A 17,135-nucleotide genomic window follows, 5' to 3' on the forward strand; every position below is an offset into this window, starting at 1 on the left:
ACACACACACACACACACACACACACACACACACACACACACACACACACTCAGTGGAGGATAACAAGCATGATTACATACCAGAAATGTCACTGATGCTCTTTTGTCACTCCTTCTTTTCACACCTGTGTGCATCATACGACTGCACATGTACACACAAGTTGAAGGGTGGCCAGTGAAATGCCTGCAGCCCTGCTAATAAAGAGTGACCTCATGTGGGTTGCTGAGAGCTTGGACGCAAAGACAGACAGACAGACAGACAGAGCAACACATCAGAAGAAAATTGTTTACCAAAATAAAATACTCTCAGACCACAACAGAACAATACCATGAAAGCAGTAAAATATGTCGGAGCTTGAGGAAAATCCAGTGGAACAACACATGAAACCTCTTTTTATGTTTTTATCTCTTCTCTTCTGTGGTTCTTGCCAATACTATTACATTTAAGAATAAAGAATAGTACTATTAATTTGCATTATAGTGTAATATTCAGTGGTAGAATGCAGTACATTTACTAAACTACTGTACTTAAGTACTTACTGAAGTATATTTAATTTCATGCTACTTCATACTGATGCTGCACTACATTTCAGAGGGAAATGTTGTATTTTTTATCCCACTACATTTATCTGATAGTTACTCAGTAGATGAAGATTCAAGATTCAAGAGGTTTATTGTCATATGTACAGTAAGAAACACAGTGGTTTATACGTACAATGAAAAACTTACTTTGCCCGACTCCCTTAGGCAACACACAAATAGAAGAATAGAATAAAGTTTAAAATATAAAAATTTAAATATAAGAATGTAAATAAAACTCAAATATAACATATAACTTAATTGCAGAACATTGTACAGTAAACTATTTTTTTTTCACAAATTTGACATACAATATGTGTGTTTGGCTGATCAAATAGACTACTCAAATGTAAAGTAGTTTAAATTAGCTCCACCGTGACCAACTACACCAGTTAAATGCTGCATAATAATGCAATAACCCAAACTATGGTAGACATACTACTGGTGGTGAGCTCCCTCTAGTGGAATACAGAGGAATCTCTAAAATATAAATTTTTTTAGCAAAAACAAATTATTATTTTAAATATAATACTATTAAAATACTACAATTTATTAGGAATAAACCTGCCTCTTGCATGAACTGTCTGTAGCTGAATAGGGTCGGCCTACACTGCTGTATTCTATCGCTCATAATGGTGGTACTTGGAGAGCCTGATATTTTCTAATGTGGTATGTGATGTCAAACGTTTGAGAAACACTGCAAAAACATATTGATAAAAAAATTCTCTTTTACTTTTGATACTTTTGCTAATATTACACATTTTTACTTAAGTGACATTTTCAACAAAATACTTTTACCTGTATTTGAGTACTTATACAGGATTTCGACCTCCTCCACTGCTGCTTTTGTACCTACAATTTTGGGATTATTATACATACATTGTAAACCTCTCACTACATGCTTTGGCAATACTAAATTTTATTTATTATTAAAAAGCAAACTTGAACTTGAGAGTGAGACAAAATGCATATTTTAATAAGTTGATTAAGTGAATGACTATAATGTCTGTATCTGTCTCTCTCACCCACTTCTACTCATGCAAATCGAGTACCAACTCACACCTCTGCAGGGCGCCATAGTTTAGCAGGGAGGCCTATTCAGGTCAAACAGCATGCAGGAAAAATATCTGGTGTCTGACATGTTGAACAGATACACTGATGTCACTCTGTTATCTGATATCAGGATGTTCCAACTGTTAAGTGCTGTGCTAGATGGATCTCTTCCATTCAGGAAAATTGATTTATGAAAATATTGGTTGGTCAACACTGATTATGCATTTGGAGCAGCAGTAACCACAATCATTATGGTGAATGAATGTGTGTGTGTGTGTGTGTGTGTGTGTGTGTGTGTGTGAGTGGAACAACATAGAGTTCACCAAAAAAGATTAAAAACCTCACAGGTGCTTCTTTAGAGAAGTGAAGAGTATTTAAGAACAGAAGGTGTGATGCACTGAAGGACAGTTTAATGTAGAGCTGAAATTATTATTTAATGAATTAATCAAAAGATGGACAGAAACATAATCGGCAAATCAGAACATCGATTTAAGTTATTTTCAAGCAAAACTAACACAAATTCACTTGTTCCTGATTTTGAAATATAAACATTTGCTGTTTTTCCTCAATGATAATACACTAAATACGTTTGAGGTTTGATCTGTTGGATGGACAAAATAAACAATTTGATGACATAAAATTGGCAAATTGTGACATTTTTTAACAATTTTCTAACATTTTATTTACCAAACGATTAATTTACAAAATAATTGGCAGATTGATTAATAAAAATGAAAAATGATCATTAGTTGCAGCCCTAGCTTAATGCATGGCTCGTTAAAGCATCACAAAAGCAAAGACATGGAGACACCAGTCGTGCAGAATTTAGCAACATTTTTATTTAGAAAAATAAATAATGACAACACAAAACATTTTGTACAAAGAAAATAAAATCAACATGAAACCATCACTTCATAAAACATCACTTCATTAAAGCGGAATTTAAATTTTATATATATAATATTATATATTTGTTTTGTCATAATGCCAAAAATGTAGCCGTAACATTTTAAAACATGTAATTCTGTACATTCATTAATGGGTGCATTGGTGCATGGGTTTAATTTGATTTAACACACATAAAATGTGTCAGATTTAATTTGACAAGTGAACAGAACAGTTATTACAATCGAAGTCAATGATGCAGCAATCTTAGGAATCTGAAAGGGAACTGCAATGTAAAGAAGTGGAAAAAAAGACCTTTGGGAAAGAATGTATAAACATACTTGGTGAAGCAGCTTGTACGTCTGTCTATGAAGAGGTCTATGATAACAATTCTGAAACCACACTCTCATAAACAGTAGAGTCATTTAGCAAACTGTATATCTAATAGTAGATATTACAGTAAAGTATGGCATTAAGAGAAATACAAAGTACAGTACTGAGTCCAGTTCTTCATTATGGGCACACACACTCATACTCACTCTCACATACTTTGGCTGATGTACTGTAGTGTTGTTGACACATTTTTGACCTGATTTGTCCTATCTGTGGTACTTCATGTCACCAGGAAAGGAAAAATCAATGACAAAGAGCCAGAGGGGAAACAAACTGACTGTACCCTCTCCTGCCTGGTCGCATTTGTGCGTGTGTGTGTAAGTAAAACACTTCATATTAAAGCTGCATTAAAGCGTTTTCTGACCACTAGAGGGCCGAAAGACTGGAATGAACAGTCAATTCCTCCTGACGAACAAACAATATTAGCAGTGTTTCCCACAGGTCGATTTGATTTCTAAACTTATTTGCAGTGGTTTCATTTTAGAGTCAGTGAAGCAGCAGCAGCAGCAGCATTACATCAGAGGGATCATTTTTGCACTTTTAAATATATGCACAAGACATTTCACTCAACCTGGATTTCCACACATACTATCTTTAAAATAATAAATACAAAAATACACAAAGAAAAGAAAATTCCCGAGATGAAAAATGTATGTGAGGGCTGCCTTGCATACATTTGATATTTTGGAAACGCAGATGCTAGAAAGCTGCTTACTTACACATCTAGTAAAAACAGAGCAACATAAATATACCAATGAAGCTAGCCACCTATTAAATGTACATCCAGTATCCACTGTCATTTTACCTCTGGCTTCATTCACCGGCTCCTGAGAAAAAGATTCTCTCTTTGAGCTGCTACATGTGTGACTTTCTTCACCAGTTACTTTCATTTGACATTTTGCATTATGTAGGTGCAGTTAGCTTGTGCTAACTCGTGCCAGGAGCAGCTCACAGTTTGATAATAAGCAGCATGGTTTTGAGAACCAAAACAAAAAGGTTAAAGTGGCTTAAATCTGCATATAGTATGATGTTGATTCTCAGTGGGATCGGTAGTCCTATCAGTTCTTATTCATAACCAGGAGTCATTTGATTCAGTTTTTAATATAAAAACTAGCCTACTGCTTAATGCATCTTTAATATCAGTATTTATAGTATATTCTCACATCCTCAATTAAAGTAGGAAAAAAAAGAGAAACAACCAATAAAAAGACGTAGGGTTGGGTATGGAGAATTGGTTCTGATTTGGAAAGGATTTCATATTTTAAAAAAGCGACTGGTCAAAAAGCTTTTACTGTAGATGGATGACTCATAAAAACTCTGTTTGCTAATGGTGCCGCACAAAACTCATCATTCATCATCTGTATGGCAAGATAAAGAAGATTTATATTTTACCTTGAAACCAAAAATCATTTTTTTCTTCTCAAATACTGTGACAAGAATCTGAACCAATAATATATTAAAATCTAATTGATACCCAACCCCAGAGATAGAACTTTTCATATTGTGTTTTTAAGGCTAATTTGTTGCCTCCAGCTCTGAGGTAAACCATCTCCAACCACCATGATATGTCAGAAAAAAGTAGAACAATCACGTGTGTGTGTGTGTGTGTGTGTGTGTGTGTGTGTGTGTGTGTGTGTGTGCAAATACCCAAACATGTATTTAAATTTTCTGGGCATTCATGCTCACATACTCACACTCTGTCGTGCAAAAAAAAAAATGTGTATGTTTGTAAGAGCATGTTCTGGTTTTAAGTTACTAGCAAACAGCATGCTGGCACAGAGAAGTTCCATGGAGGGAAATACTGAAACACAACACACACTCTTTGCCTCTCCTTCTAATTTCATCCAGCTGTTCACGGTAATATTGTTGTCTCAAGCCTGGAAATGTCAAGGGGCTCCTTGGTAATCGGGCTGTAAGTTTTGGTCAATTTGAGGTTGCCATGGAAACCTGGTGGACTGTGCAGTATGGACGGGCTGGATATGGAGGTGACAATGACGGATGGCGTGTTACGCGCAGTCCTTGGTCCCGACTCCTCCATCACGTTCTCCAGCTGTGTAGGCAGAGGGAGGGAGAGAGAGGGAGAGATGTTCAGGTATTGTGACTGAGACTCAACATGCCTGGTGTGAGTAGGCGGCTGAATGTGTGAAAGAAATACACAGCGAGGTGAAGGTTAAAGGAGACAATGACGTTTTATTAACTGTTGCTGTGATTTGGATCAATACAACTTTCCCCCCTACTTAACCTGCCAGCGCAAGAAATGAAAGAGTCACAGCTGATCAAAGGCATTGATTGGTTGGATTGATGTCGCTCTCCCTTAATGGAGTGGAACTGTATCACACGGTTCAACCCCTGAAATCAATGGCTCTGCACTAGAGGAGCAAAGTACTCTAAATGACAAAGTTCAAGTAAATCCTTTAAAAAAAAGGGTAATTATGTTTTATTTTAACTTGAGTCTTATTTTTGTAGTTTAAGCTACAATTTCCATCAGTAAAAATATTATTGTGTTCACCATGTTAAAGGAATAGTTCTATAATTTGGGAAATATGCTTATTTACATTCTTGCCAAGAGCTTAATGAGAAGATTGATACGACCCCTATGTCTGTTAAGTATGAAGCTACTGGTTAGCTTAGCTTAATATACGGAGAGAAAGGAGGGGAAACAGCTAATCAGTGTGCACCTCCAAACACACTACATCTTGATTGTTTAAACCCTAAAAATACAAGTTGTGAACAATTTAAGCTCACAAGCATTTACATAGATGTATTAAGGACAACCGGATACAGCGTTGCGGGCGAGCTCCATTCATTCGTACACGAGCTTTATGTGTCAGTGACAAATTACCTGGATCTTCCGCATATGCTTCTGCATCATGTGGCCCATAGAGGAAGCGCACTACACACTTCCACCAGCCGAGCCGCTAACTTGAATGGAGATAAAATTATTTAACCGTGTGAATCAAACTTGTAGGGGTGGTGATGTTGAAAAGAAATGTATCCACTGTTTTACAGCCCCTTCTTTCACAATGTAAGCTTAAGGGTAGAAGTCTTTTTGGGTCAATGTGCATCACGAGTTGGACGCCATTGCTGTAATTACACGGTTTGGCCACTATGTCAAATTATTTTCCTTGAGGCTTGAGCCATTAGCTGTAGCTTCATATTTAGCAAGTAAGAGAATAAGTTTATTTCCCAAAACTGTTCCTTTGATAGTGTTAAGATCTAGGAATGTGGAAATACAAGTAAAAGGAAGTCAGACAGGATAAGAAATAAGTAAACAGGTTGTAAACAAACAGAAGAGAAACTTACTTGGAAGAGAAAATACAAAGGTGAACAGTAAAATGAAATGATGTCTGTTGTTTTCCTGTGCAATGATGGATTATTGATTGATTACAGACATTTCAGGTGTACTCATTTTAAATGTTACCATCAAATAAAGGGGTTTAATCTGGTTACACTGATTGCTTGTTTTTTGCTCAGACTATGTTGCAGGGATGTTGTCATGTTCCCAGACCTCAGAAATGACTTTGGCAAATACAATCTTATCATAACAAAGATAAGATAAAAAAAAAAAAAACATAAATTGCAATAACCTTGACACATACACATAAATCAACTAAACTCTTCATGTTTTTCTGTGAAAGTGAGTCTTTCTTTAGACAAGAGCAGTTTATGTGAACTTAAATCTTAGCACAACATTCTTTTAATTTCTGTAGAGTAGTCAGTCAGTCATGTCTGTGAGGAACAGTCGATCAATCTTTACGCCACTTCACTCTTTTGTATTGACAGCAGAGGGCATCCAACAGATAACACAATAAGTTGGACACAGAAAGACGGGGTTTAGGTGGGGAAGTATTCAGAGGATGGTTTCTGCAAGCTATTTTAAATGTGGTAGAATCATTGAGCAGTGTTAAAGAATGGGTGACATGACCCTTTAAATACCCCTTAAACACACATGACGTAAGCCAGATGGGAAAAGGTTGGTGCAGGTTTCTATAATAAACAAATCCTTTGAAAAGACCAAAACAGACAAGGACGTTTATCTCGGTTTCCATCCAAATGTAACGCAAATTTAAAGAAATTCAGCAAAAGAAAAAGCAAATTGATGCTGATGTTTTTGTATGTTGGAAGCTTCAGTGGACGTTTAATCGCAAGCGTCATGATTAATTTGTAAAGTCAAGTCAAGATTTTTTCCAGGATTTTTTATGATCAAATTAAAAATGTGCATTAAAACAAGTGGACGGAAACCCAGCTGACTGTTATCGTCAGTTAAATCCTGATGTAGCTTTTGATTCTGTTCCATAGAATTCCACTGTTGTCCAAAAACTATTAATAAAATATTCAAAAGTCCATAATGTTGCATTGAGTGACAATATTCCTTAATTACAATGAATATAGCCAGTGTTTTTATTCTGAAACAACTATGTAAACAAACAGTGACTGCACTATTTAATCTTTGAGTAGCTTTTGTGTTGCATATCACAATAATGATCTCATCTAAAACACATCTTTTTTTTTAACGAGAAAAGTTACAATGTAATAATTGGGTTTGTAGTTGTGACAAGAAATATATGTTGACATGAAAAATATCTTGGAATATATATATATATATATATATTTAAGAAATAATATATACTATACTATATTTAGTGAAACTACAACAAAGAATAAGGGATATTTACAAAGTGCATTGCTATAAAAAGCATCAAGTTGTTGGCCATCAGCAGTAATTATTTTGAATGATATTTTGCAATACACTACAATAAAGACACTAATGAATAAACTTAGTTTAATAGTAATAGAAAAATGCTACTTTATGGTACCAGTACAATTACAGTGAGCTGAGAGGAATAAACTGATCTGTTTACTGTAAAGAAAGAAGGAGAAACAATGGAGTTCTATGGCACAGATGGCTAAATTAGGTTTTTCTACACCAGTAATAGTTATGTTATATTATATATGTTATTAAATAGGTTGTTGATTTTTATTTTTTCATGGGATTTGTTTATTTCTTGATACAAGAAATCTACATCTACTGCACAGAGGATGAGGTGGATGATCAATGGACTCTTACAGTAGCAGGCAGATGACTGGTTGGCTGCAGACTGATGTCCGACATGGAGATGTCTTCAGGCTCTGTCAGAGTCTGAACAGTATGCACATAAACAAAGCCATTTAGTGTTAGTTATAATCAAAAGATTATTTTGGCTATTTGAGCCTTCAGGTCACATTGTTACAGCAGTAAATACAGACCGACTTCAAATTGCGATTAGAACGCAGACTTTTCATATAAAGGAGTATCTCTCTTGAAAATCACGCCATGTTGTTCACAGCTGTTGCCAGTAACAACCTCATCTGATTGTTTTCTAAGTAATCAAAATTCATTCTTAAAGGATGAGTCTGACATTTTCAATACATGTATTTAGTTTCTTGAGAGTCTGCTAGTTAGCTTTGATTAGCATAGAGACTGGAAACAAGGGGACACAGCTGCTCTGGCTCTGTCCAAAGGTAATAAAATCCTCCCACCAGCACCCACCTCTAAAGCTGGAGTCTTGTCATCACTGTCAGGTTGCCAAGCAAAAAGCTGAGACTCCAGGAAGTTACTGGGCATGGCCCAAGACTAAGTCCAGCATATAACCCACCATAAAAGCAGAACTTTATGCAATTTTTAAACAAATATGCTAATTGGTGACCTTTAAATGTGCTGGTACAGATTGAGCTACCTTTAGAGAGAGCCTGGCAAGCTGTTTACCCCTTTTCCAGGCTTTATGCTAAGCTAAGTTAACTGGCAGCTGACTGTAGCTTCATATTTAGTGTTCAGACATGAGAGTGGTATCAATCTTCCAAGGTAATGAATGTATTTCCCAAAAACGTCAAAAGTCCTTTAAGTCTAGAAGTATCAGATATTAAAAGTACTCCAGAGTCACCCTGGAAGTACAAAACTGAGTTTCTGTAAATAAATAGAGAATATTGTGATAAATAATTCCAACAAATATCTGCTAAAGAAGAGCAAATGCACAAGATAATGAAAATATGAAAAAGTAAAGGTTGTAATAATCACAAAGGGAGATTTTCACACATTTCTTCTCCGTCATTTTACACCGCTGGCTGAAAATGACATTGTTTGCAAGAGTAAAAAAATGTTTATAGACAAAAATAAAAGTGTAAATTATCTGCTCTGTGCAGAGATGGAGGCAGATGAAAGTCAGAGACTCCGAGACAATCAGCCATCTTCGACTGCAAACAACTGCAGTACTTCGAAACATGGGGCTGAATCATGCAAACTGTGGATTAAGACTGAAACACCCAGATTACTGGATTAGTCTTTGGACCCTCTGTAATGGAATCCTCAGTGAACCTGACCTGCATGGCAGTACACTGGTATGTGTGTGTTTGCATATGTGTGTACATGTGGGTTATTTGTTTTTTCTGTGAACTAAGATGATTACAGAGAGACGGAAATGCTCCATATATTGAATGCCCCACACAGAATGACCTGTCTCATTCCATTGGCTTGACAGCATTATACTCAGAAATGTTGCAAACAGAAAAAATTATGGGTCTAAACAAGCCTCCGTATGTATGTATGTATGTTAAGATGCTAACTATAAAATTTCAAGCACATATTAATGTATGCTTTTCCATTTTCTATGCCTATTATTTAGGCCTAAAGCGAGACTTCAGTGGTCGACCAAGACTAACGCTATACTCTGTGAAATATCTCCAGAAGTGCTAAGTCGAAAGGCCACTGGACTTGCTTTTGATTCTTGAAGATGTCAGTTGGGGCTTACTGGTGGAGAGTCAAAGGCATTTAACCTTTGTAATGTTGTTCACCCCTTAAGAGGCATTGAGGTCACATGTGGGTCGTTAGTCCACCTGTCTGTCATGTTAGAGTCATTGGAGTCACATGAGTCAAGGTGTAAATGGGTCCTAAACTGCCTGGGAAGGGATGTCAGGGCAGATATCTGATCCAAACGGCCACACTGGAAGGTGGCATGAAAAGCCGGCCATCATAGAGACACGATATTGTTTAAATGAGGGTGCACATTTTCAGACAATCTCTCCTGGAAGTCCTTCATGGTATTGCACTTGGTTGTTCACATTAAAAGTGACAGAAATAGTTGTGCAAGAAATGGGAAAAGAGTCTTTGAAAGAAATTCAAACCCTGGTGGATATCGTTGTTTTTTTGGAAAGTTACAGAACATGTTGGACACAGCCCCCCTAATCTGATATCAGAAAGGTGTGCGGGGGTTTCTCAAGTTATTTGACCAACCATCAGAACGTGCACAACCAGACCCTTAATCAGAACTAAAGAAGCCCTTTGGCTGTTTTTGTAAAGTATTCACCTGGATTCACTTACAAATTAGTGGTGCCTTATAAAACTGTGATGGCTGATGTCAGCATGTCATACTAAGTTAAAGCATTTAGCCTAATGTCAGGTGATTGTGCTATTCCAGTCCAGGGGATGGTAGTAGTCTTTAGAAAATCATGTGAAAGTCATGCTAGTCTCGGAGCTACTGAATTCTTTCAGGAACCTTAATTTCTGTGACTTTACAAAAAATGCAAACAAAAAGTGTTTAACCAGACTCCAAAGCGACGCGGCAAGTGACACTGAAACACTGTGATCCCAAAAATCAAACCATGAAGTTACAGGGGACCAAAGCAACATGGACTTATCAGATTACACGCTAAGGAATCCTTTTCATAACCGAGTCTGGGTTTTAAGAGGGCTCCAACTAACATGACCTCATAGAATTACTTGCCATGAAATACCGAACATAAACATGACGTCTATTGAATTTAACAGCACTCTAAAACAATATGACCTCACTTCTCAGTCGCAGGAGGAGAGGATTAAGATCAGTCTTGACGTAATGCCAAAACAGAAGCGAAACTTCCCATCAAAAATATCATAAACTAATGTGGGAAAAGTTCAACTGAGCACTACATGACACAATATCTCAGTCAGACGACACCTATCTGACACTTAAAGTAATAAAGCTGGAAATGTATGACTTTCAGATTGAATACATCTTCAGTTGAATACATAGTGCATATTAAAGTATGTAAGTAACAGCATGTTGACATAAACCTGACCCTGATACTCACTGTGATCTGTGAGAGTAGACATATGGCAGGGTCAGTGGGGTTGTGGACAGGAGTTCTTTCAAACTCTCCCGTGTTGTGACCTCTCACCTTTGACCTCTGGCTGATATGGCGCACCTGATTGACATCACTGGACAACTGACGAGGGACAGGCGTCCGAGATGAGTCTTCCTCCGTGTCTGAGAAGTGGGCCTGAGGCACGGACAAAATCATAGACACAAGACTAAAATCATCAACTGGTAACTCAAAGCATTCTTCATAGGTAGCGTAAGACAGAGACATACCATATTAGATATGAGATACACTCACTGATTCGCTCTCAGACACCGAGGAGTTGCGGGGCTTGCTGAGGCCTCTGCTCTCTGATTGGCTGGTGAGGGTTGATCGGCGGGTGGACTGGAAACTGCTGCTGCTGAAACGATCTCTGCCAGTAACGCACAGCAATCGCCCGAGGTAGGGAATGTACTTGCTAAGTGCTGACCTGAGAAAGAGATAGAGAGAAATATTTAAATCCATAATTGAACCAATTTTATTATGTGATAGTGAAGTGTGGGGCCCCCTGACATCCCTGGATGCCGAGCTGGTATAGGCCAATTTCACCTTTTAATTAGAGTCTTAAAACAGAGCAATGATAATTCAATATCACATTAAAGCCAGTGACCCCAGCGGTGACATTACAGAGCTCCGTGTTGCCAAGAATAGAAAATACCAAAAAGTCTCCTCAGCCTTGGTTTTATAGTTGTGTATTAAGGGGTTGTCGCACAGTTTCTGAGCCACTTAGACGCCATATAGGCTGTAGTAGCTGACGTGCCCCTTCTTAAAAATGGAATTGCATATTGTGTAGTAGTTTATGTCTGTGAATTGTCTATCATATTTATTGTATTTATTTCTCCGCAGGGACATTACCAATGTACTTTTCTTTTCTACGTCAGCTACGAAGACCACAAGAACCGTGATCGGTCAGTATGGGCTGCTTGTTTTTCAGGAATGAAGACGACATGAAGCAAGTTGAAGGAAGGCTCAGTAATCTGCTGCCTTTCATCAAAACACATCAAACAAAGGCTTTTGCATTTGTCACTCTCTATCATGAAGTGAATGAAAGAAACATAGTGATTGCAAAACAATAGTGGTCTCATTTCCACTTTACCACGCTCACTGTATATCGCAAAGTGAATGAAAGAATGTAAATATAGTTTGGGAATACAATGGAGAATATTATTAACGTTGTATGTGACATGACACAGCCTGATCACATACAGTACATCTATCTAATGTTACAGTGATGCTATGTATGAGCGAATCAGACACTGAACTACAATCTAGTCTAATTAATACATCTTAAAAGTACAGCACAGCCCTCACACAACCCGATTATAGCCAAAGAAAAAGAAAAGCACCCCAATAAGCAGCGTTGTTACAACACCAGGATGTAAAATCATGAAATAGAAAGAAAACACGACAGGTAGCGCTTCGATATTTTATAGAAATGAGGAGTAATATGAGGCCCACTGTAAACGAGGAGAAACTTTTTCTGTTGAGTTATGTAATATAACAACCTGAAGTCAGTTTAGTCAGAACCAGAGACACTGCTCAAAATCATCATTACCACCCCAATGACCACAATATAGTCTGAGAGAAACTTTCCCTCACTGAAAACGATCAGGACCTTTACACGTAGCACAATGGGATGGGAAAGGATGAACGCCCTCTTATCAAATTCATTAATGGACTTCTCGACTCCCGCAGCAAAGCTACAGAGAAGTTTGCACACATAAAAGAAAACAAGCCACCTTTTTTTTGGGAAGACTTTATCCCACAATTAGGCTACTACTTTTGTTATTCTCTCCCTCTGGTTGTGTTGTCTTGTGTTGTTTCTTTAATCTGCTTTAGTATCAGCATTCAAATTAAATATTCTACCACAACCAAAACTGTCATTAATGGCATTAATTTGATTTGACATTAGAACTCTTGTGTCAGATGATGCCTGCTAAAATCTAAGTGCTTTGATCCACCAAATTTTTTGTGCCAAAAACACCACTAACACCAACTACTGGGCAGCTACTGCAAAAAATAATCCTCTATTTTATTTAGCACTGATCAGACAATATAAATTATATGACCAGAGACTGAAAGAGTTTACTACATATGGACTGAGTGACCACACCCTAGCTATTGGGACTGGTGGACACAGACAAACCTGGCAGCACAGAGAAAACAGAATCAGTTTTGCCAACAACAATCAGAGGACGAGCAAGAATTTGACGCACTTTTAGACTAAAACAAAATAAAATCTTTACTTGCCATGGAAGCAGCAAAAATATGTCAAAGCATGTCTTGCCTAAGGCAAAACTAGAAACACGTAGAATATCACTGCCTCCTATTTTGGATTTTAAATCTTTTTTTCTTGGTTCTCACTATTACCCCAGTTAAAACACTGTGCATCTCTTTCTATCATATGAATTTATATTTTCTTTAATAATTTGTTTGCAATGTCCTCATGTTTTTCTTTATTTGTCTGTCACATAATATACTGTGTAGTATAGAAAAGTAGTAGTATAGTGTATATTATACTTACATTGTAAAGCTCATAAAACCTACATTGGCAATACTACTCCAATAATAATAGCCTGGGTAAGCAGTGAATTCAGCATTATGTTATTTCCACACCATCAACTTAATTTGTTGTAAATAAAACCTAACACTTGAGTGTGCATCCTACCTGTATTTGGGATGGGTTATGGCATAGATGATGGGGTTGTAGATAGCAGATGCTTTTGCAATCACAGCAGGAACAGAGTGCATATACGGAGTCAACAAGTCAGCATACCTAAGAGGCAGGAAAGATAGATGTTGGCAAGAGGAAGAAAAATGAGACAAGGAAATGAGACACATTCATGTGACAAGGGCAGTGGTGGGTCTGTTTCCTTGTACAGGATTAATGTAAAGACACAGACTCACTTTCACCATCAGTGTCAGGAGCCACTGTGCCTGGCTAAGAAATAGTCCCTCACAGTAAACTAAACAACACCTTTTTACACTTGTTTTTGTACCTACTAAACAAACCAGATGTAACATGTTAGTGAGTGGGACACACAGTCACACTCACTGTCGATGCTGCATTCATGTTATTGTTTAAACACCCCATAAAATGTGTACTTGAACTGAAAAGATGTAGTAGGTGTAACATCTAATCAATAAACTCAGTTTCACTCTATTAATAGCCAATTAGTTAATAGTTAAGATTGACTGACCACAGCACTCAAAAGCAAACACATCACATTAAGGAGGCAATGATATCATATGGTATTTTCTTCAGGTTTTAATATATGTATCTCTCCATGGGATTAAAGTTGGAGTGCAACATACGAAAACAGGGTTGTAAATAGTTTCCACTGAAACAACTTTCTACCAGATATGAACCACTTTCTGCCCATATGAACTACTTTACATGCAAAATAGATTTTTTTGGCCACTTAAAAGAGTGACAACAAGCTGTAAACATATTATCAGACATATCACCTTATGAAGTTGATGTGTTGAACTTGTTAGCCAACAGTTTACAAATGTAGCAGATATGGAGCTACAATGACATTTATTCAGATTCATTTTTCTGGGAACAAAACGCTCCTTTTAGCTCTGTTTTTGGTCTCTACCAACTCCTGAGGGAAATATCGGACTCTTTAGCTGCTTAATGCTCCACTATGTTCACCAGCTGGTGTTTGTCTGCTGTTTGGTGCTGAGCAGATGGTGTACAGTAGGTTTTTAAAACTTTTTTTGGGCTGAAAACTGCTACCTGCTACAGCCGAAAAATTACACTGTGAGAGTGAACCAAAACAGTAAAGTTTTGGGCTGGACAGCTAAACAATGAGCTAAAACTTGCTACCCATACAGCCAAGGGGAGCTGCAGATTGAGGTGATAATTCTCTGTAAATTCATCACTATATGAATGACGACTGTCACACTGTTTGATTTTTTTATAAAAAAATATTGATTATAGGCTGTTTAACTAAGATCTGTCCTGTGATCCCATGTTTTTGTTTTTCATGATGGGGATTGGCTTCCTCAGAATCCTTATTGTTGCTTGGATGCTTTAAATGCCTAAACAGCAGAGACTTTACTACCTAATCTGACTGTACTGTATAACCATTTGCTCTAAATGTGTCGGAATCAGGATTAATGTCCCATCTTCAAGGTTAAAATGGAGAGATGGATGAATAATGAATAATTCAATCAGAAACTAGAAGTAATGCTTTATTATGAACCATAGCCCCCCCAAAGTAGTGCTTTGCTGGTTTTCAGTCCTTATGATGATTTTTTGACATCACTGGACTGTAAAAAAAATTTACATACACACACATACACACTTACCCAGCAAAGGCAGTGAGGGCTGCACAGGAATAAGGGGCCCAGGAAATGACATATAGCAGGATGACAATGAGAGCGATCTTGGCCATCTTCCATTCACTCCTCATCTTGTTGAACCTCTTAGCGGAGTCTCTGGTTCCCTCACAACTGATCTTTGTTATCGCTCTGTCACACACATACACACAGTTATGAAACTTCTTTAGTTTTTCTTTTGCTTTCAATATTATTTATACATCAAGTTTGACATTTCAATATGTTTTTTTTTCCTCATGAGGGCTTTTATTGTATTTTTCTTTACAGTTACAGACAGCAATGACTAATTGACATAGATTTGTGTTATCATGTGCACCCACATTCAATTTCTTCATCACCTACATTGCCAGTGCAGCCTGTTAATCCAGTATCAGTGTTCAGGTTGAGTGAGACTCAGTGAAAATCGATAGAAAAACCCAGACACATCGTTACTCAACAAGACATCAGTTTTAACACACGCACAGCACCATGTCAGACACCCATGTGTTTATTGATGCATGTGGGAGCGTGTGTTGCAAGACTGAACAAGATAGAAGCATGACTACACAGTGTGTTTGTGTGTGTGTGTGTGTGTGTGTGTACCAACCGTGTTGTGTGCCGGATGGCTCTGAAGATACAGCAGTAGCTGAAGATGATGATGAAGAGAGGAATGAAGAAGACGAAGGTAAAGAGCAGCATGGTGTAGGAGCGGACAGAAGGGGTAAACGTCATGTAGTCCCAGGAACAAGATGTCATGAGACCCTCTGGGACATAGGCACCTGTGGGAGAACAGACGCACTATAGTGGTTGCTTTTCTATCAGTTTCTGTATTGTGTAACTTCCTGCTTAGTCTCTATCTGACAGACCCTCAACTACTTCTGTATAGGAACACATCCATCCTACTCTTCTCCAAGTATGCAGTGTTGATAACGATAACCAGAAGGTGGAATTGAATTTTGCAATGTACCTCATTTGACATTCCAGTTGTCAGGCTGTCATGTTGGTGGGTTGCCAATTATACATACTGTACACCTTAAGGTTGTTTTGTTCTCATCACCTTTCTACTTATCTGATTTGGATCTCAATACCTGGCTGCTCTACTGACATGAAATTTGACAAAAAAAGGCCAAATTATTTAAGGGAATTAAATTTAAATACATTTTGGGGAAAATCCTTATTTGCTTTCATGTCGAGAGTTAGAAGAGAAGGTCGATACCACTCTCACATCTTTCCATCTTTATGTAGCTAAAGCCAGACGATGTTTGCTTAGCTTAGCATAAAGGTTAGAAATGGGAGAAACAGCTAGAGGAAAATAAAATCTGCCAACAAGCACTTCTAAAGCTCACTAATTTACACAACATACTCTTTGTTTAATCCGTACAAAAGTGTCAAAACAACACGTTTGGATCGTTCTGGAGGCTCCACTGGTTGTCAGCAGTCAGTGGGTCCGGCCAAGAAATAGTATTAGTGAGCTTTAAAGCTGATGGTAGGCAGATTTCTGTGCCTTTGGACAGCTGGTTAGCTTAGCTTTAAGCTTTCTAAATTCCTATTTCTTTAAAGTTTATATGTTAAAATAAACATCATTAGACACCATATGAAAAAAGTCAATAGTGGTTCCCATGTGTTTGCACACCAGAGAACAAATTGGTTGGTTTGATGAAATGTGTAGAGATAAGTCATCAATCATCAAGTCCAGCTGGTGGCACTGGATGAAAACTAAAGGAATCAATCAATATCATCAGCATTCA

At 37.5% G+C, this 17,135-nt stretch overlaps 1 protein-coding gene across 4 annotated transcripts in view; it reads right to left on the reverse strand.

Moving 5' to 3' along the window:
• Positions 1-2,496: 2,496 nt before the first annotated feature.
• The window catches only part of LOC127373746 (melanopsin-A-like), a 29,615-nt gene continuing 14,976 nt past the window's right edge, over positions 2,497-17,135 (reverse strand). Inside the window, exons 5-11 of one of the 4 annotated variants that reach the window (XM_051418481.1) lie at positions 15,995-16,166; positions 15,379-15,540; positions 13,730-13,837; positions 11,320-11,491; positions 11,101-11,202; positions 7,979-8,050; positions 2,497-4,960 (exon numbers count right to left, since the gene is read on the reverse strand). In XM_051418481.1, coding sequence (XP_051274441.1) covers positions 4,763-4,960; positions 7,979-8,050; positions 11,101-11,202; positions 11,320-11,491; positions 13,730-13,837; positions 15,379-15,540; positions 15,995-16,166 — 986 coding nt within the window. In that variant the 3' untranslated portion in view covers positions 2,497-4,762. Of the gene's footprint in view, positions 4,961-7,978; positions 8,051-11,013; positions 11,203-11,319; positions 11,492-13,729; positions 13,838-15,378; positions 15,541-15,994; positions 16,167-17,135 lie in introns of all 4 variants that reach the window. The other 3 variants (XM_051418478.1, XM_051418482.1, XM_051418479.1) reach the window with 3 other exon arrangements.

The sequence above is a fragment of the Dicentrarchus labrax genome, unplaced genomic scaffold (genome assembly GCF_905237075.1).
Source record: "Dicentrarchus labrax unplaced genomic scaffold, dlabrax2021, whole genome shotgun sequence".
Classification (NCBI taxonomy): Eukaryota; Metazoa; Chordata; class Actinopteri; family Moronidae; genus Dicentrarchus; species Dicentrarchus labrax.